We start from the raw sequence: 21,501 nt of genomic DNA, 5'->3' as shown, positions 1-21,501 counted from the left end.
AAACTTTAATCGGGCTCCTTTGAGGCCTTTTCTATACTAGACGGGCATCCTCTAGTATAAAACCAGTAAAACCAGCTGAGCCCGGTTTTACCAAAGAATCCTGCTAAGCCTGTTTATCAAGAGCCCCCTCACTTTTGATACTCTCTCCTAAGACCCTTCTAAGGAACTCTAATCAAGTTCCTCCTCCCCCTCCCCCTCCCCCTCGATAGGTTACCACGTTCTGGTAATTTCTCATCTTCTCCTTCATCCCTTCCATCCCGCCCCCCGCTATAAATCTCCACTGGTCCCCGTTGTATTCTAGAGTCGAATTCAGTCTCTCTCACCTATTGCAGCAGTCTTGCCGTTCTTCACAAGCGTCAGACGAGTGATTTCTCTTTAATAGCCTTCAGAGCCTTGAGGGAGTTACTTAATGTTAGAGTTGAGTTCTAAATTTCTTTTCAAAGACTCAGTATGTCAGTGTGTTCAATTATTTTCTTTCTACTTTTAAACTTAACTTTCTCGTAAAGCAATCTTTTTTTTTCTTTTTTTCCTTTTTGAGGTGGAGTCTCGCTCTGTCGCCCAGGCTGGAGTGCAGTGGCCGGATCTCAGATCACTGCAAGCTCCGCCTCCCGGGTTCACGCCATTCTCCTGCCTCAGCCTCCCGAGTAGCTGGGACTACAGGCGCCCACCACCACGCCCGGCTAATTTTTTTGTAGTTTTAGTAGAGACAGCGTTTCACCGTGTTAGCCTGGATGTTCTTGATCTCCTGACCTCGTGATCCACCCGCCTCTACCTCCCAAAGTGCTGGGATTGCGGGCATGAGCCACCACGCCCAGCCACAAGCTTTTTTCATTACCTGCTCCACCCTGACTCCTGATTACGTGCTCCACCCTGACTCATTCAGATTACCTGCTCTGTCATAACCATTTTTCCTGCCAAACCACTCACCCCATCACTCTCTTTAAATTAGCCAATCGGAATTAGTTTAGCCTGTGCGGTCTAACCCTAGCCAATAGGGGAACGACACAGCAGCAGGGGCCACGTGCGTCAGGGATAAGAACCCCTTCCCCTCCCTTGTCCAAGTGTGTGCTCAACATTGCTCCATCTGTTAGGGCACACCATTCTATAAAAGTACCTTGCCTTGCTGAGAATTAAAAAGAAAATTTTATATTCAGTGCTATTTCTTTTGTGGCATGGAAACTTTATTTATAACATTAACCTCTCTAATCCTGGGTTTTGCTGCAGGTAACCTGGGACAGCAGTACCTAGCAATGTGACACAAGTAACAGTAATGTTAGCTAGGTGACATTGTCTTCCATGCACTGTTACCTAAATTCTCTTATTTGATAATGCATTTATTTCCTTGAATCCCCACTTATATATGAAAAGATGTGTTTAGAGAAGAGATGAATGAGATATTTAGATTCATGTGCACACATTTCAAAACAGTCTTACATGTATTCTCACATTTGGCCTTCAGAACAATTCTGAGGTAGACAGGATAGGCTGCATTGTCTTCACTTTAGAGATGAGAAATATGGCCGGGCGTGGGGGCTCACGCCTGGAACCCCAGAACTTTGGGAGGCTGAGGCGGGCGGATCACGAGGTCAGGAGATCGAGACCATCCTGGCAAACACGGTGAAACCCCGTCTCTACTAAAAATACAAAAAATTAGCCGGGCATGGTGGCGGGCGCCTGTAGTTCCAGCTACTCGGGAGGCTGAGGCAGGAGAATCACTTGAACCCGGGAGGCAGAAGTTGCAGCGAGCCGAGATCCCGACACTGCACTCCAGCCTGGGTGACAGAGCAAGACTCCATCTCAAAACAAACGAACAACAGCAGCAACAAAAAGATGAGAAGTATAGCCTAGAGAGAAACAGCAATTTGTCTAGGCTCACACCACTGGTCAGCAGTGACACAGAACTGGTTCAGAGGTCCTCAAACCTATCTTTATGTTAGAATTGTCTGGAGACCTTTGCCAGACTACACCCCAGAAAAATCAAATCTGAACTTCTGGGGGAAAGACTCCAGCAGCAGTACCTGTACGTTTTTAATCCCCACCTGTTTCCAACCTACGGGTGGCTGTTCTGAGAGCTAACAGTTTAAAGCAATGCTTCATAAACTTGAATGTGCACACAAAGCAGGTGGGCACAGTGTTAAAATGTAGATTCCGGAGATCCTAGATTGGAGTGGGGACCAAATTCAGCATCTGTGACAGCTTGCAGGTCAACAGGAGGCATTTTCAGGATGAGCGTGGAGGGATAATTCAGAGGGCCCTAACAGTGGGGCCCGGATATTCTTTGTGTGTGTGTGTTCATGTTCTGAATGCCCAAATGAATGAATCAGCCCAGCAGATTCTCCTCCAAGTTTGAGCTGAAAAAATGAAATTAAGTAGTTATCTATGAGGGGCAAAGCAGAAAGAAAGCACAGAAAGAAATCACAGGATAGTGTTAGGGCTATGAAGGGGCATGTTGATTGAAGTTGTGAAGAAACAGAAGCCATGAATAATACAAGTGAGAGAACAGATTTACAGAGGAGAGGGTACGAAGAAGCAAAGTCAATGGAAGAAGCAAGGAGACACACAGAGAAACACAGACACAAGTGAGTAATGCAGAGAGTACCCAGTCACTAGTCACTCAAACTGCCATTGTGCCAGATACCTTAAAGGTTCCAGTTTGTATAGTAAAACCTCTTTCACTTTAAGGTGATCCAAGTGTATTTCTAAAGCCTAAATAAAAACAGCTTTCCATTTTGTCTTATTTAATACACACAGTAACTCTGCAAGGTAGGAGTTATTTCCATTTTACAGATGAAGAATTAAGGCACATAGAGGTTAACTAATTTCCCATTTCTTAGGCCGGACACAGTGGCTCACCCCTGTAATCCCAGCACTTTGGAGGCAAGGCAGGCGAATCACTTGAGGTCAGGAGCTGGAGAGCAACCTGGCCAACATGCTGAAACCCCTCCACTAAAACACGAAAAGTAGCCGGGCATGGTGGCAGGCGCCTGTAATCCCAGCTATTCAAGAGGCTGAGGCAGGGGAATTGGTTGAACCCGGGAGGCAGAGATTGCAGTGAGCCGAGATCATGCCACTGCACTCCAGACTGGGCGACAGAGTGAGACTTTCATCTCCAAAAACAAAACAAAAAAAATAAACAAACAAACAAAACTAATTTCCCATCCTCTCAAGATCTCAGAACTGAGTTTGAGACCAGATAAGTATACTCCAGGAGGTCTCAAAACTATAAATCATGAAGGTAACTACTGGCTCTATTTCATTAATTCCTTGGTTCCTAAGAAAATGTTTGGAACACAGTGGAGATTCCATTAAAATCTGTCAAATGAATGAAGAATACCTGTTATGATCAATTTGTCTAATGAAGCATACATGTATAAAAAAAAGGCTGACATATGGGAGAGGATTATTGTTTTAGGAGAAATTTAGAAAGTTACAAAGCACCCACCAATGTTATTTCTTTTAATTATCTAAGGAATAAATTTAAAAAACAATGTCTTCATAAATTTTAAGAATCAGGGGCTGGGCATGGTGGTTCACGCCTGTAATCCCAGCACTTTGGGAGGCTGAGGCAGGCAGATCACGAGGTCAAGAGATCAAGACCATCCTGGCCAACATGGTGAAACCCCATCTCTACCAAAAGTACAAAAATTAGCTGGGCATGGTGGTGTGCACCTGTAGTCCCAGCTACTCAGGAGGCTGAGATGGGAGAATCGCTTGAACCCGGGAGGCAGATGTTGCGGTGAGCCGAGATTGTGCCACTGCACTCCAGCCTGGCGACAGAGCAAGACTCCATCAAAAAAAAAAAAAAAAAAAAAAAAAAAACCTTATCAGGGGCAAAAACCAGGTTGAGAAATGAGGTGTCTTTGAAATAATGAATATTGTCCTACATTATTCACTCAGTAGTTCAGGGATTGCCCTTCCACTTATAAAATGAACAGGGAGTTCACTTAAACTGTATTTCAGATAGAAACTAGAAATTCCCATATGTGTATGTATGTGTATATATGTGTGTGTGTGTGTGTGTATATCCATATATATTCAGATAGAACCTAGAAATACATATATATACATATGTGTACATAAATACATATATACATAAATACATATATATACATATGTATTTCTAGGTTCTATCTGAATTAAAGTTTACGTGAGCTCCCTGTTCATTTTATAAGCGGGATGCGTGTATATATATGTGTATATATATGTATTTGTGTGTGTGTGTGTATATATATGTTCTTTTTTTTTTTTTTGAGACAGGATTTCACTCCCATTGCCCCAGGCTGGAGTGCAGTGGTATGATCTTGGCTCACTACAACCTCTGCCTCCCAGGCTCAAGTGATCCTCCTGCCTCCCGCCTCCCAGGTTCAAGCAATTCCCCTGCCTCAGCCTCCCGAGTAACTGGGACTACAGGCACACACCACCATGTCTGGCTAATTTTTGTATTTTTAGTAGAGATAGGGTTTCATCGTGTTGGTAAGGCTGTTCTTAAACTCCTGATCTCAAGTGATCTGCCTGCCTCGGCCTCCCAAAGTGCTGGGATTACACGCATGAACCACCACACCCAGCCATCCACCAGTATATTTTGTTGACAACCTCTCAAATCACACATGCCTTTTTTAAAAAATGAGAAATGGTGCTTTGTTGAAGCACATCATATGATGGCATTCTGAATTAGGCCATGTTATGCCAAGGTAACAAATTAACTCTGGAATTTCCATGGCTTCACACACAAGTGTTTGTTTTTCTTTCATGCTATATGCCTGACGTGGATCAGAAAGGGTCTTGAAGCCACATACTCATTCAGGGCCTAGGGTTGACAGACATGTTAACTTCAGAAACATAAGAATTCACGATTTTTGAGGCAGGAGATGAGAATAGTCAAGGATCTTGAACCAGTCCTTAGATGCTTCCTTCATTCATTGTCCAGAGCCACTCACATGGCCCTACCAAATTGCAGGTGATGGGAAACATGAGGTACACATGAATGTTTGGTGGGTAGACAATCCCATAAACCCTGTGCATGTTGGAGTATCTGAGGATGCTGCCCTTGGCTGTCTTCTCTACTCAACTGTGCAGTCAGCTAGGTGATCTAATCCAGTGTATAGATCTTAGATATATCCCCAGCCTGGACTTTCCCCTGAGTTCCTCATTCATTTATCTATTATAGTTGCCTACTCAACATCTACGCTTGGGTCTATAGTTGACATCTCAAGCTAGCTTTGTCCACACAGAACCTTTAATTTTTACCCCTATAAACAGCTGGTCTTCAAGTCTTTCTCATCTCAGTAAATGGTAACACCATCCACATGACTGCTCATTAAACCCTTGATTCTTTACCTATCCTAACATTCCCTGTCAAATTCATCATAGATTTCTGTAGGCTCCATAATGCAGTGAATGCTGGACTTTTACTCGTTCTCTTGCTTTTCTTTCTTTTTTTTTTTTTTAAGACAGAGTCTTGCTCTGTCACCCAGGCTGGAGTGCAGTGGCGCGATCTCAGCTCACTGCAACCTCTACCTCCCAGGTTCAAGCGATTCTCCTGCCCCAGCCTCCCAAGTACCTGGGATTACAGGCGCACACCACCACGCCCAGCTAATTTTTCTGTATGTTTATTACAGATGGGGTTTCACCATGTTGGCCAGGCTGGTCTCAAACGCCTGACCTCAGGTGATCTGCCCGCCTCAGCCTCCCAAATCTTGTTTTCAAATAAAGATTAATTACTGTCTTCACTGAAGATGAGCCAAGTGTAAAATGCCTGATCTACTTGGAATGTAGGGTAGGGGAGGAGATTGTGGGTTGGAGCCAGTTCCCCAGGCATTTAAATACTTTCAGCAATGCATCAAGAATGAAATTAATTACATTGTGACCAAAAGCTGGCCTGTTGACTAACCACCAAAAGCTGGTTAGCCGGAGTCTGTGAAAATTACATTCTTCTTGTTTATCATTTTATTTTGATTGAAAGGTTTTTTTTTTTCCCCCACCTTAGGGGCTATTCTTGGTAGTAAGACTAAGATAGTTGTAGACTTAAATCTCCAGGACTTCAAAGATTTTCAAGGGTATACATTTTTAAAATTTATGGAGACCTGCTTTGTGGACTAGTCCACAGGCATTTCATAGAAATGTTTCGTGTGTCCTTGTGAAGACTGTGGATTCACTCATTATTAGATGCAGAGTTCTATATATACGTCTGAAGCAAGCTGATTTATTGTGTTGTACATATCTTCAATAATAAATAAATGATAAAAGCTATCTGTCCAAAACCTTTCAAAAAAAGTTTATGGAGTCTATCACCAAATTATATCCTGAATCCACCACTTCCGGAGTCTCACTGTGTCCCAGGCTAAGCCTCCATCACCTCTCGTCTGGATTGCTGTGATAGCCTGTTGGCATAGCTCTGCTGTCTCCACTCTGGTTCTCAGCCTTTGAAGAGATGTCCCTATGTGTCACTCCCCTGCTGGAAAATTCTCTGTTGAATTCTCATTGCAGTTAGAATCAAGTCTCAACTCCTGCAAGGCCTATGTGGCATGGCCCCTCTTGGCCCTCCAGTTGCAGTTCTCTCTTCACTGCCCGTCCTCATCCAGCTCCAGCCATCAGGGCTTCTCTCTGTTCGTAGACCATGTCATGCTCATTCCTATCTTCGGATCTTTGCATTCTCTGTTCCTTCTGCTCGCAGAGCTCTTTCCCAAGATACTTGCATGGCTGCCTCCTTCTCAGCCTTCAGGTATCAACTCAGAAGTCCTTCCGTCAAGCAAAGGAGCCTGCCCAGTCACTATCCTTCATCCAATTTTATTCAGAAATTATATCATTTACGAACTATTTTTGTAGGTTTGTTGCTTGTCTTTCTTCACCAGGATATGGATTCCTTGATGGTGGGAACTGGCTGCTTGTTCCCTTGTATGTCTTCAGTGCCTCGAGTAGTAGGAGCCCAAACAATTCATTAGCATCTGTGGTGGTTTTTTTTTTTTTTTTTTGGAGACGGAGTCTCGCTCTGTCGCCCAGGCTGGTGTGCAGTGGCGCCATCTCAGCTCACTGCAACCTCCACCTCCAGGGTTCAAGCAATTCTCCTGCCTCAGCTCCCACATAGCTGGAATTACATGCACCCGCCACCACACCCAGTTAATTTTTGTATTTTTGGTAGAGATGGGGTTTCACCATGTTGGCCAGGCTGGTCTCAAACTCCCGACCTAAGGTGATCCTCCTGCCTTGGCCTCCCAAAATGCTGGGATTACAGGTGTGAGCTACGGTGCTCAGCCCTAGAAATCATGTTCTTACAGAATATTTAATCGTATGACAACGTTCCCCTGATAGGAGATTAAATGAAAAAAGAGCAGAAAGCCATTCATTTATGAGCTTGACTTTTAAGAAAAAATACATACATGTTTTTAAAACACAAGAAAAAACATGTAATCTATGTCAAGGATTTCTCTACTTGGTAGTTATAATGTTAAAAATGCTTGTTCTGCTCTCTTACTAAAGAATTTATTTCCTGAGACACATGCATCCAAATAAGCAAGGTGTCCTTCACAAAGAAAATTCTCCAGAGGGTGGGTAACATATAAACTGTTCTATGTGGCTATTCAGACATACTAAAGCAAGGCAACTTACTATTTTTACTATGTAATAGAATACAACTGAGAATATTTTTTTAAAAAACCTTAGTTGAGGGGTAGTATGTTCCTGGTATTTGTTCTGTTTATTTTTAATTAGGTCACTTTGTGATTCTAAGATAAAGCTCCTTAAGACTTACCAGAATAGAGGCAGGGCGCAGTGGCTCACGCCTGTAATCCCAGCACGCTTTGGGAGGCCAAGGCAGGCGGATCACTTGAGGTCAGGAGTTCAAGACCACCCTGGCCAACATGGCGAAACCCTGTCTCTACTAAAAATACAAAATTAGCTGGGCATGATAGTCCCAGCCACTTTGGAGGCTGAGGCAGGAGAACTGTTTGAACCTGGAAAGCGGAGGTTACAGTGAGCCAAAATCGTGCCACTGCACTCTAGACTGGGTGATAGAGCAAGACTCTGTCTTAAAAAAAAAAAAAAAAAATTATTAAGACTTACTAGAATAGAGACAAGAGGATTTTAAGTTTCAGAATAAAGATGGGCAGACAAAACTGACATCAGATAGTACAGATTGAGAGTGTTTAGGACCAACTGAGAACCGTGGTTTTTGTGATTACCCAAGTTATTTATAACACCACTACTTTGCTTTTTTCTTCTATTGCTTTGAAGTTGGAAATTGTAGTGGTTTATGCAGACTTAATAAAAGAGAAAGTCTTGGGTTTTTACTGGCAGGGATTTTCTTGCACCACCCACTGTCATAATTGATTACATGCCGTACCCTGATGGAAGAACAGAATTTCTAGGCCAACAGAAAATCACAAATACATGGTAAACCATCTGCTTTGTCCAGCCACTGAGAAATAATAATGTGACCAATGATCCAAGTGAGAAGGGACTCCCAGGCCCACATCAGCTTGATGTCTGAAGGTGGAGGGAGATTTCTGTTGGCAGCCGCTCTGCCAACATCTGACATCTGTCACCAATAGCTCCCCATTATTTCTGGTTCCAAAAAAATTATATCTGCCAGTCAAACAGCTTTCCTACTGATGGACAGTCGAAAGATGCCTTCTCAGCCTGCCATGCTTCTGGGGAACTCCCCTTTATTTGAATACATGCATCCTCTAATCCCTTTTCATGCCTTGCCTCTTAGCCTGTTGCTTAGTGGGGAAGAGAACGCTCCCCAAGCCCAAGTTCATTGCTGTTTAGAAGAAGGGCAGCAGCACCAAGGGGATATTATGAGAGTTGTAAATGCTTATGTTTCACTGCTGTACTCTTGATCATAGTCTCATCAGGATCCACAGAAAACCCATATCCACCTCCACCCCTGACTTTTTGGGAAAATAACCTTGCGTCTATAACGCCTTCAAAAGCAATTAACACAGTCCTTGGTGTGTTTGCGTATGTTCAGACTAGCTGATTCTTTTTAAAGCTTTCTACATATTAGGCACTTTACATAGATTACCTCATTTAATCCTTCTAATAATCCAGGGAGATTTTATAAAAGAATAGCAGAGACTCAGAGCTTGTACAACTAAGTGGCAGCCCTGGGATTCAAAGTCACATCATCTTGTTAACTAAGCCTTTTTCCACTACAGCATCCTGACTCTGTCACAACGATTGTATGTAATACAGAAATGTATGATTTTTTTTTTTTTTTTTTTTGAGACGGAGTCTCACTCTGTCATCCAGGCTGGAGTGCAGTGGCCGGATCTCAGCTCACTGCAAGCTCTGCCTCCCAGGTTTACGCCATTCTCCTGCCTCAGCCTCCCGAGTAGCTGGGACTACAGGTGCCCACCACCTTGCCCGGCTAGATTTTTGTATTTTTAGTAGAGACGGGGTTTCACCATGTTAGCCAGGATGGTCTTGATCTCCTGACCTCGTGATCCGCCCGTCTCAGCCTCCCAAAGTGCTGGGATTACAGGCTTGAGCCACCGCGCCCGGCCAGAAATGTATGATACTGTCCATAATATTCGAGGCAAGTAGCAATCACTGGGGGGACATCGACTAGAAAGGCCAACGCTCTTGCTCTTGCCAGAGCCCTGACAGAATGCTAAGGAAAAGAGAAGACCACTAGGCCCTAAAATCCTAGGTGTCCTGGCCCTAATACCTAGGCAGTGCCACATGGAAGCAAATCTCCCATAGTTCCTTCATTATGAGTTTACAGTGACATATGAAAGACATAAGTGAGTGACTGCTTTTAAAACATGTGGTGCTTCAAGATTTTCTGAGAGAGTACTCACCAAGAAATCCTGAAGCTCACAGAGCTGAGCCACGAATGGAAGCCTGCAGAGGCCAGGAGTTCTCTTTCAGGTTCATTCGTACGTTGCTGGGTGACCTTCAGTATGGTAGTCACCCTTGTAGGGCCTCAGGTCATTGCATCCATGGTAAAATAATATTTTTTGAAATATTAGTCAGCATTTTTCCTCCAGGATTTTTCCTCTACATTTTTGGGCCCTTCCTCTTGTATCCCTTTTTTCGGGGCAAGGAACGTGGCCACGAAGAAAGAAAAAGAATATCTCTTCCTATAGGATAACGAAAGGAATCTTTACATAGCAAAGGCTTGGGAGACTGGTGATAAAAGCAAGGCTCCGGACTGAGATTCTCTGGGCTGGGTGGGGGAGGGAGGGAGTGTTGGAGGAGAAGTAATAATAACACAGATATTCGTGGGTTCCTGAAGAATAGGGACAAACTAGAGATGTGATTTTTATTTATTTATTTATTTATTTTTTGAGATGGAATCTCACTCTGTCACTTAGGCAGGCTGGAGTGCAATGGCGCGATCTTGGCTCACTGCAACCTCTGTCTCCCGGGTTCAGATGATTCTCCTACCTCAGCCTCCCGAGTAGCTAGGACCACAGGCGCCCGCCACCACGCCCAGCTAATTTTTTATATTTTTAGTAGAGACAGGGTTTCACCATGTTAGCCAGGATGGTCTTGATCTCCTGACCTCATGATCCGTCTGCCTCAGCCTCCCGAAGTGCTGGGATTACAGGCCTGAGCCACCGTGCCCGGCCATGATTCTTTTTGTAATTGACATAGGTTTGGGGATTTGGGAGGAAAGCAGAACCCATGGCTCCTTCCCAGGAGTTTATGAGCAACTCATTTATAACCTGAATGAAAAGAGCATGAAGAACAGCCAAGGGGCAAGGCAAAGACGCTGGAAAGAAAAGGCTACTTCCTTGGTGTACATTCACTGACAAACTCCTCCTTAGATTACAAGGCCCTTTGCTTTCTTCATGGACTTTGTCTTCATTAAAAAACGATCCCCAGATGATTTCACTAAGTGATGTCATCATCCAGCCCCCTCCCCTCCACCTTCCAACTCACGCTGGGCTAAAAGTCTCACTCAGCTCAATGCTCAGTAAGCAAACTATGGATCAGTAAAGTAGCCCAACGCAGCAGACGATGCATGATACTTGAATTCAGACACATCTGGGATCCAGTCCTAGCCTCTCTGTGTGATAAGCTGAGTGAGCCATGTGATCCTCCATTCACTTAGCTACAAAACAAGGCACCAAACTCACCAGAGAGTTATAACAGGATTACAGGAGAGGCTTGGGGAAAGCTCTTCTGAAACTACAAAGCCCCATTTCACAGATGAAGAAACTGAGTCACTGAGTGTACTACGAGTTACTGGGTGGCTCAGTAATGAGCGCAAGGTTACGAAGCGAGTGGGTGGCCGGGCGGGCATTCCAGAGCAGAGCATAGAGCACTTGTATTCTAGGCCAGCCACCAAGTAGCAGTTGTCTTTTTATCTGTCTCTGTCTTTAGCCTTTGAGATCAAGGAGAGCAGAGATCTCATCCCTGGAAAAGCAAGTACTGAAGACACGTTTGTTGAATGAGGAGTCTCATAAGGAGTACCAGGCTTGTACCCAGCTCTCATCTGTTGAATAAACGAGCAGTGCCCAGGAGCCCTGTGTGGGAAGACGGTGACGAAGAGTAACGATTTTCAGTGAATGGGTTGACCGAAACATATCCACAGAGATTTGTACTTTTTCAACACATCTAGAAATCTCACAGGTTTGTCTTCTCATGGAATCTCCATGGTGCCAGGAGCACTAAAAATGACTCTCCAGACAAACAAAAGCAGAAGCCGTCTGGACGTAGTGGCTCACACCTGTAACCCAGCCCTTTGGGAGGCTGAGGTGGGAAGGATCTTTTGAGGCCCAGAGTTTGAGAGCAGCCAGGGCAACATAGTGAGACCCTGTTTCTATAAAAACATTTTTTAAACAATCCAGACGTAGTGGTGCATGCCTGTGGTCCCAGCTACTTGGGAGGCTGAGGTGGGAGGATGACTTGAGCCTGGGAAGTTGAGGCTACAGTGAGTTGTGATCACGCCACTGCCCTCTAGCCTCAGAGACAAAGGAAGACCCTATCTCCAGAAACAAAACAAAAGAAAACCACAAAACAAAAAGCAGACCTTTACCCACCCCAGCTTATTTGGGCCTACCTGCAGACCTGGGCGTGGGGCTGAATGTTGGGACCTCAAAGGAATTTCAAAAATCTGGCCCAGCCCTGGGGTAATCTGATAACTAAAAACTCATAAAGACATAAAGAGATCTTAATGCTTAATGAGGCGTTAAGGTCTTTCTTTATCTGAGAAGGAGAGGTTATGGTCCACAAACTGAAGGGAGCATTCCAGGTCTGTCTGTGGTGGAGAGGGTTGGAGGAGGATGACTCCACTTGGGAGTCCTCCTTACCGGGTCCTCCTTCCTGGCCAGGGAGGTAAAACAGACAGATTAGGCTGCAGAGCTGTAAGCCCTAAGCGGACTGGCAGGCGCTGTAAGAGAGAGCAGCGGGTTCAGTGGGTTGCGGGGTGGGCAGGGGGCAGAGAAAGGGGACCGGTCACACTCAGCTGCAGTCCTCACGCCCTCATGGGCCTGTGGTTGCCAGGACTTACATTTCCCAAGAGTCGTTAAAATCCTGACTTTTATGTGAAAGCTCTCATCTTGTATTGGCAAGTAAATCCAAGACAATTTCAATCACTGTGGGAGTCGAGCTAATTATGTCTGCAGGCTGGATTTGGTCTGTAAGCTGCCAGTGTGCCATCTCTGGATTAGTCACTGAAGAGAGTCAGGAAAGGTGAGGAACCAGCACCAGCCACCCCAGATGGAGTCACGATGCGGCGGTAGTGAGAGAACCAGGTGAGGGAACCGCGCCAGGTGCGGCCGGGAAAGGCCTGACGTTCCTTCCCCAGGCTGCCCTCGGGAGATGGCGGAGGCGGGGTGCTGCTCCTGCTGTCTGCTGGAGGGAGGTGCTCCCTTCCCTGTAGGGCAGAGCCATCCTGCACCTGACTGGCTCTGGGGTTGTGAGTGATCCTGTCTGTGGCATTAGTACCACCTAGTGGACTTCGCAGGAAGAACCGTATGTTCAAACCACGTGGACAGTCATTTATTTACCAGAGTGTTGGTGGTGAGAGCAGCAGAACGGCCAGGGCCCAAGCAAGTCAGCATGAAAGAGACCATAATAATGAATAAACTCGAAGCTTCAGGGGGATAATGAGACAGAGGCAGGGGAGCTGGTCTTGCTGCTTTCTCAGGCCGCCCACTTGTTTGCCTGAGCCTGTGGTCCAAGCGGATGGAATCCACCCCTCCAGCATGGGGAGGCCCCCAAAGCCCAAAGACAAGGAAAGCCCCCAGTCATATGGAAACGTCCAGCCTTCTTTCTTTAAGCCTCATGAGAAATGAGGTGGGTGGTAATCCCAAATCAATGTTTGTGGCTGTGCTGATCCTGTTTCACAAGCGTAACATCTGTGTTTATAGTGTTTAAAATCTATTAAATTGTCTGTGCCCCTCAAGTCGCCTATTTGAATATTTTCCCTTCATTTAAAAAAAACTACTTCCCATCCCTTTTATTTTTTGGAAAAGGTCACACTCTTGTTTCTGTTTCCAAACTATGCTGACCCACATGAACTTCCTAACAAAAGTGTTTTCCTAAAACTCACTTGCTTGAGGAAACCTGTTCCTCTGAAAGGGCCCCTCCCACACCTTTGCATGGATTTCCCCGCCAGATTCATCTGCATTTGCTGCTGTTTCTCTCTGCAATTTCATAAGCCTGTGTGTCCTGTTTTTCTGTGCTTTTCCTTAAAGGCTCAGTACAGGCCCCACATATACATCAGCTGTGAGTACTGGGCTTATCTTGTCTGACTCTCCCTACTCTGTCCACAGCATCTTTGCTCTTGCTGTAATTGCTAGCAGAACAGGGAAGAAGTAATCTGGTGTAATATTCAGCTTTTGAGTACTTGCTTCATGTCAGTATTTTGACAATATTACTGCTAAGCCAACTGGGAAGGTGAACTTTGGTGATACCTCTGCATATCGAATAAAAGCTCCAGATCTCAGAAAGTCGCTTAGAGATACCAAAGCACTCCCTTGAACACACACACAAGATTGGGGATTTCCAGGTCTTCATTGCATTTTTAACTGCCACTTTCAGGAAAGGCACTTTCAAGTTTTGAGATTTTCCAGTTATAAGATGATCTGGGTCTGAAAGAGCGTAGATGGGGCAGTCAGATTTATCACTGCTTCGCTGTGTGCTTCATCTGCTCTTCCCACCCTTAAAACATCCATTGCTCAGAATGGAGGAAGCCCAGCAGCGTTGCTGGGTGGCATTTGGGAAAGGGAGTGGAGTTGTCATGCTATAAACAAATATAGCATTGATCCTACAGAGCAAAGATGGGGAAGGGGAGGGAGAGGAACCCAGTTGGACATTATGTCATGCCGAAGAGAATTCCAAGGATGGTTAAGAATGGCAACCAGAGGCCCTTGAAACTCCCAAGAGGCCAGCAGACTTCACTAGGCAAAAACCCAAGAAAAAAGTTACCCCCATGTGTCTCTAAGAACAGTGGATGTCAAGGAGAATGGGAACGAAGGGGAATTTCTAGGGTCCTTGTAAGTTTAAAAGTGTTATTAAGTGAAGTTATTTGAGATCAGCAGGGAATATCTTAATCTGGACTTCCCCAATGGCCAGTTTTAAATCTTGTTTACAACTCAGGTCAGAACTAAAATGGAAAACAGCCTTCGATGACGTTCAGAGACAGGGAGCTTTGGAGAAAATGAGTTTTATAGTAACATCAAAATATCTGTTTTAGCTTGTGCAACAAAGGGAAACCCCGTCTGTACTAAAAATTTAAAAAAATTAACTGGGCATGGTGGTGGGCGTCTGTAATCCCAGTTACTTGTGAGGCTGAGGCAGGAGGATTGCCTGAGCCCAGGAGTTTGAGGCTGCAGCAAGCTGGGATTGTGCCATTGCACTCCAGCCTGGGGGACAGAGCAAGACCCTGTTTCAAAAAAAAAAAAAAAAAGTTCATTAGGCCCTTACCTTCTGCACACCCATCACTCTTGGGAAAGAAGCTAGTCTGAGCTAAGGTCCAAGAGCAGCTGGGCCTAGGGCCTGGCAATTCATTTCAACAGTACTGAGACGGTCACATCCCATTCCCAGGCTCTGCTTCTCCAGACTCCACCAAGTGTAGCTGTGGCCTGTGTCTCAGACGAGGGGTGCAGGAAGGATCAGAAATCAGGTGGGAGCCACTAAGAATAGCAGGCAGGAGCCAGGAAAGCTGCAGGGACAGGGTTCCCCAGAGACTCCCTAGAATCTGGAGATGGCACTGCAGGCTTCTGGTACCTCTCATGCCAGGAGATGCTTCCTCACAGCCCAGAATGAGTAGCTGGCAACAATCAGGGGCTATCCTCTGAGGACCAGTCATAGTGTCTGTGATGGACCAACCTTCTGAAGGTGGACTGAGGCTTCTAGCTTATAAGCCGGCTGCATGGGCAGCCCCCGTCCCCTAGCAATGTCAACAATGACTTGTGCTGCCATAACACAGAGGCACGTGTAGATTCTATTCCAGGTTAGAATGTGTCTTATGCCACTGCCAATTGTTGCAGCAGCATAAAGCAGAGCTCTGACATGAGACAAGTGTATTCCATTCCGACGACTGCTGGTTGATAAATAAATCAAAAAAGGCCAGATGATTTAGGTCAAGGTGAGTTTATTGTCCAAATAGCATAACCTAATTGCATTCAAAACCATTTTCAAATCCATCTTTAAACTAGTCAGAAAACAGGTTATTATTTTTTTAAATCACTTAACACTGAACAGATAAGACCTCTTAAAAGGCAGCTGACTATACCATGTCACCATCATAGCCAATGCAACATTTTTGCCATACTTCCTAAAAACCTTTTCGCGTACACTGATCATGCTACTTTAGCACTTTCTAACATCCTGACCAAATAGACACCCACACCTCTTACAGAGTACACTGTGAGAGAATAACATGGACTTGATATGGCATCACACTTGTTTCAAAGCAAAAAAAAAAAAAAAAAAAAAGTAAAAAAGAAAAAGAAAAGAAAAGAAAAGAAAAAAGTCCAAGACAAGAAACTATAACTGAGAGAGAGGAGAGAGAGAGATCTGAGGTACATGATATAAGGGTAATGAACATAATGGAAAAAATCCAATGGCCCGGTGATTTGCTGGGGATATAAGAGTTGGCCAGCAGGAAGAACTAAACCAATTAAAAGTAAAAATAGAAACTTTGTTTTTCAAGGACAGGCACCTGTCAAAAGACATTGGATACTGTAATGGCTACAGTCAGTAAGGCACTTTATTTCCCCAGAGTAGGCTGCAGGCGAACGGATGCAGGCTGCAGCTGCAGCATGCACGTACACATTTGCTGATGGCTTCTTAAAACCTGAGCCGAGAATAGGGTCTGATAGCCCAGCCAAGTTTAAAAGCAGACACACACGAATGTAGTATCGTTGTGCCTGAAATGACCATTCTGGGTTGTTTGGAATCCAGAATCATCAAAAGCCATGCGGTATGAGGAAGTAATAAACGTCCTCTTGAATCTTCTCACCCCATTTTGCACAAATGGATGGCTGCATGAACAGCTCTTGTAAATTGCTCTGAGTTCACACCAATAGAAACCTGCACTCATTCTATAGCTACAGAGGGTTTGCTGGCTTAAGGGGACTTTATAGTCTCAGCATTAATTTTCCTTTTAAAGCTATTCTCAAGGTTGGACTGTCTCAGAGATAAACAAAGAGGAATCCTTTTGGCTTAGAAGCCAACTGGCTTACTCAGACTTCCTCCCCTTCCTACCTCCAATTCCCACGCTACCCATATTATCTTCTTGAACTAGAAAATCAATTATTTACATGACATAAGGTGCAAGTCTATTTCTTCTCCCAGCCCTGTCCCCTGTGGCCCATGGAGAGAAAATTCCCCTGCCCTCTTTGAGAGAGTCATCTGATCCTGCCTAATGTTCTTAACCTTTCAGTCCCAGAGCGACCAGGGCACAGTCTGGAGAGGCCCTAGAGGTGCTAGACGGCAGGAAAGCGCAGCTCCGTCTGAAGAGTTGCCCATCCTGCTAGCAAAAGGATGCAGTGTGATGCTGTCAGGGTTGTCTTCTTCTCTGGCTTTGTCACTTAAGCCATGTGTGCCCCTGACCTGGCTGATAAGAGGCAGAACAGAGCCTCCAGTACAGAGCACATAGACCAAAGGTGACCCAGTGGTAAGGCATGCTGTGCTCTCCAGTGGGGTCCTGAGGCAGTTCAAAGTAAAGCCTCCTGGAAGAGCAGTCCCTTCTTCAAGGAGCTCGCCTCTCAGCATGCATGGGGTGTTCTGCGGAGGGAACTGCCCTTGGCTTTCTCCTGCAGGCTTCTTGGCTGTTAGGGACCCGCATGGAGTTTAATTATGCTTAGCATATATTTTTGGCATACTAGGATTTCTTCCCCCTAGGATTTGGCCAAAAGAGGGGAAGGATCAAAATTTGGCAGGCTGGGGGAACTCGGCCCCCACTGATGGAGAAAAAAACAAACAGATGGAAGTAAAGACGAGACAGAAACACAACAAGGTAGAAAAAGACCAGGATAATTTGGAACCCCTTTAGTGGGAGGTAAGAAAAAGAAGAGAAAGAACAACAACAAAAAAAAGAGCAAGTTCAAATCCACAGCGGGAGAGCCCCTCTGGAACAAAACTCCTACCAAAGAGACTAAGATCCAAGGAGAGGGCAAAATCCAGGATTCCTTCTTTTGTTTAAGCAGGAGCAGGCAGAATAGCCTAACAACCCCCTACTTTCCCATCAGCAGCCCCACACCCATCATCACACAAGGCCCCAAGGATGGAAAAGAGAAAAGCTAGAAGGACCCAGGGGCCTCAGGACTACAGGAAGAGTAGACTGTAACTAGAGTCGGGTAGGCCTGTGCCCTTCCTTATTTGTGCGGTTCTTTCATTTGCTGCTGCTGTTTAAGCTCAAGGGTCAGTCGCCGTGAAATGAATTTGCACCTCAGTTTCTCTTTAGGCTCCAAGGTTCCCGAGAACGCCAGGGTTCCCGCCTTCCCCATTCTGTGGGACTCCTTGGGGCCCAGGAGAGTGTGCTGATCAAAGCCGGCTCTTGAGAAAACTCTGGCTAGCTAACTTGCTGGCCGCTCCACTTTCCTCTCCAAAATTTCAGAATTCGCCACCCATTGTCCCACCAGAAATCCCCTAGAATTTTAGGGTCATGCTAACTCACAAAGCCCTGAACCCTTCTAAACACACTTCCCAGGAGACTGACTCATCTGGAATTTCACCTCTGTAGAAAAGCAGCCTCTTCACCTCCCTTCAACTATCATCCCATACTTCTCTGACCTATTTTTCTTATCCTGCCAATTCAGTGTGATTGAAAACCTGACCGTTTAGTACCGCTTAGCAGAGGACCTGGGCTTGCCTAGTGCTTGCCTGCGCAGCTGGAGACAGAGGAGGGAGACGGAAGCACCGTCAACGCTGTTTGCTGCTTGCTGCAGATTCAGCTACTTGCAGATTCAGACCTAGGAAACCCACAGAGATGATCCTAAACTCAAGGTGTCCATGCCAGGGGAGGGGAAAGACGGAAGGAAAAACTTCAAGAGGAAAGGGCCCTTTGCACACGAAGCCCCGCTTTTGAAAAAGCTGCAAGATGAAGATCTCCAAACAGCCTGCTGGAATTCTTTTTAGTCTGTTTCCTGATACCTGGTACCTAAGTGCAAATTACGACATCTGAGTCTACTGCATAAATGTGTGTACTGAACGTCTGCCTTGAAGGGGAGGGAGGATCCCTTGGTTCAATGTATTTTTTCCATCATGATGAGGATACCGGGGGGTCTAAATGGGAGCCCGATGGCCTCCATAACCAAAAAGGTCCCTGGGAGTGAGACCACCCTGCCTTCCACCTGAGAGGGAGTTGGCCCTGCTCACACTGCTTCTCTATTCCTCACGTGAATGGGCTCCAGGCAGAAACTGTACGGTTGTGAGGTATTATGAAAACAAAAGCGTGAATCATTGTCTTTTGTAGTTATTGATTTTGTCCAGTAAACCTGAGGTAAAGAATACTCCGTCTTTGAAGAATGTGACCAGAGGAAAAAAAAAAAAGGAAAAAACAACCACCATGAATATGCTACCAGAAAAAAAACAAACCACGGAAGGGCTTTTCCAGTACGAAGAACTCATATCTCAACCATCTACTTCAGGACTTGGAATTTAAGCAGTAAAATAATATATTATAAAAATGTTTATAAAATAGCAGCACACTCTGTGAAACATTACAGCTAGGTACTGTCAATGTGAATAACGATGGATGATTTTAGCTTCTTAGCAGCGCAAAAAAAAAAAAAAAAAAACCAAACTGAACAAAACAAAATGAAAAAATAAGAGACCCTTAGATCATTTTCCATCTTCAACCCTCATACTATGAAACAAGGCAGAATCTGTGTCTAAAATAATTCTTCAAATAGCCCTGTTCTGATTTTTCTTTTTCACTTAAAAAGGCAAATATTTTAACAAATAGCTTCATTACCTGTCAATTACAATTGTGCAAAAAAAAAAAAAAAAAAGTTGTTGCTCCAACCTCTTTGCTAACTGAATGCCTCTAAGAAGTGGAGAGGAAAAAAATTCAAGTACGCTGAATACAACTTTGCAATAAAATTAACAACAACAATAAAAAAAAAAACGGAAAAGGGAACAAAATGCCACACCCTGATATCAGTTCAGCCATCTATCTTTGCACCAGCAATAACTTTTCTTTCCATGTCCAAAGGAGAAGTATAGAGATGGGAATTAAGATCCTTCTGTGCCATCAGAATGGTAACAGATTTTAGTTTACAGGCTTTTCTGAGGAATGTTGTGATGGGAATGTCAGCAGGAAGGGGCGTCTCTTGAGTCCTGGGAGGAACACCAGAACTGTGTACCAAAGAATGGCAGATACCAGAAGCGAAGAGGAACCCAGACTGGGGGCAGGAAGGGAGGGGGCAAAAGAGAAGAGGGGAGGAGTATTCAGCATGACTTGCATAAACCATCCCATCTATCGCTCGGGGACAATTTTTCAAAGTGCTTTTCGAATGGAATGGTTTATAACAATGCTAAACTGTGAACCAGACATGCCAATCAGCACCAAAAATTCGTTTTTTTCTAAGAAGAAATGCCAAGGCCACATTACCCTTTTAAATACAATAACAGAAAGGATTCCATTCTGGATCCCACCCTTGGTCTCCATCTGCCTCCGTTTCATGTGAGTTTTGGTGATGGCCCATAGCTACATTTCCCCATTAGGCAGCAATACGGTGGTGTCTGCAATGAACTGCATTTGGAAGAAGAAGCGGGATGTCACAGAACATGAAACCCAGGAGCCAATCACCTGTGTCCAACTGGCAAAATAAAACATCTTTTTTAGGTAGCAGCTACTGTAGACAGCAAGAGGACGTTAATGTAGAGATCCAACCACACTCCTGACTTAGTAACAGGTGGCTGAGAGCAAAGGCGCTTCTCCATCCCAAATGGTTCAATCATGTTGAGAGATTGTTTTGTACTCCTTCCCCACCATGTCCCTCCTTATTTCAATTCCTTCTTGAGTTCATTGCTTTGCAATCTAATCATGCCATAAATGGCGTACACAGTTCCTTGAAATTATACTACAAGGGGGTGTATGTGCTAGCTCATAACATGAAAAAAAAAGTCTCCTCTAATTTGTTCCCATATTGCAGGCATACATATTCTCTAACTACTCTGCAGGTTTTCCTGTAAGCATTTTACTATTACTTTTACATAATCAAACAATAACTGTTCGCATATACAAGGGATTCCCTTATGCTGTACTTCAAATAGGCACCAAATGCTCTTTATTATTCCGTTTTTATAGGACTTTTTTCTCTCACTTCTAAAAGATCTTTAAATATGATCTAGGTGGGGGCAGAATTTTTTTTTACGTTTCACCCTAAAACACAAATAACAAAAACATAACCAGAAAGAAGGAGAGAGCAGATTATGGATGCGTCTCTCTCTTTCGGCCCAACTGGCATCCTCACAGGTCGATATCCCGCACGTCTGTAGGGGTGCTGGCTTGGTCCAGTTCATCCTCCGACTTGGATCCGTCGCGCTGGTCCTGACGGTACTGCTGCAGGCTGTTGAGGAGCACCGCCTCAATCTGCTCCTGGCAAGCTTTGAGACAATCCTAGAACAAAGGTCCAGACCAGAGCTGTTAGCAAGAGAAACAGGACATAGAGCATCCTCTCAAGAAAACATGCATAATTTAGCTTGCATAAGTCTACGCTAGTTCCCAGTTCAAATCAATGTGAAGTAAAGGAGGGGTGTTCTTAAAGTGCCAAGGAACCTCACTACTCTAGGTGGGGTCCATGGGCTGGCAGGGTCAGCATTACCTGCGAGCTCGCTGGAACCGCAGGATCTCAGTCAACCCAGGTCGAGCTCATCAGAACCTGCATTTTAGTGGAGCCCAGGTGATTGGAATTCTGAGAAGCACTGGCCTAAATGACGGTCCACTTACAGATGCCTGGTAATCAAGGGGCCGACCAGATGCTTTCTGCCTGGGGGAAGCTAGGAAGTGGCTACTAGAAAAGGGGAAGGCTACTAGAGGTGCTATGACATTAGCAAACTCAGCCCCTGAGAACTAGGTAAGAAGGAAGCCAA

General features: G+C 44.8%; 1 protein-coding gene across 1 annotated transcript in view; it reads right to left on the bottom strand.

Annotated features, from left to right (window-relative positions):
• Positions 1-15,533: 15,533 nt before the first annotated feature.
• Positions 15,534-21,501, bottom strand: part of CCND2 (cyclin D2) — a 31,572-nt gene continuing 25,604 nt past the window's right edge. Inside the window, exon 5 of the mRNA XM_007967271.3 lies at positions 15,534-21,028. Coding sequence (XP_007965462.1) covers positions 20,879-21,028 — 150 coding nt within the window. The 3' untranslated portion in view covers positions 15,534-20,878. The remainder of the gene's footprint in view (positions 21,029-21,501) is intronic.

The sequence above is a fragment of the Chlorocebus sabaeus genome, chromosome 11, assembly GCF_047675955.1.
Source record: "Chlorocebus sabaeus isolate Y175 chromosome 11, mChlSab1.0.hap1, whole genome shotgun sequence".
NCBI classification, from domain to species: Eukaryota; Metazoa; Chordata; class Mammalia; order Primates; family Cercopithecidae; genus Chlorocebus; species Chlorocebus sabaeus.
The sequence above is the reverse complement of the archived record's forward strand: the minus strand, read 5'-3'. Positions and strand labels throughout refer to the sequence as shown.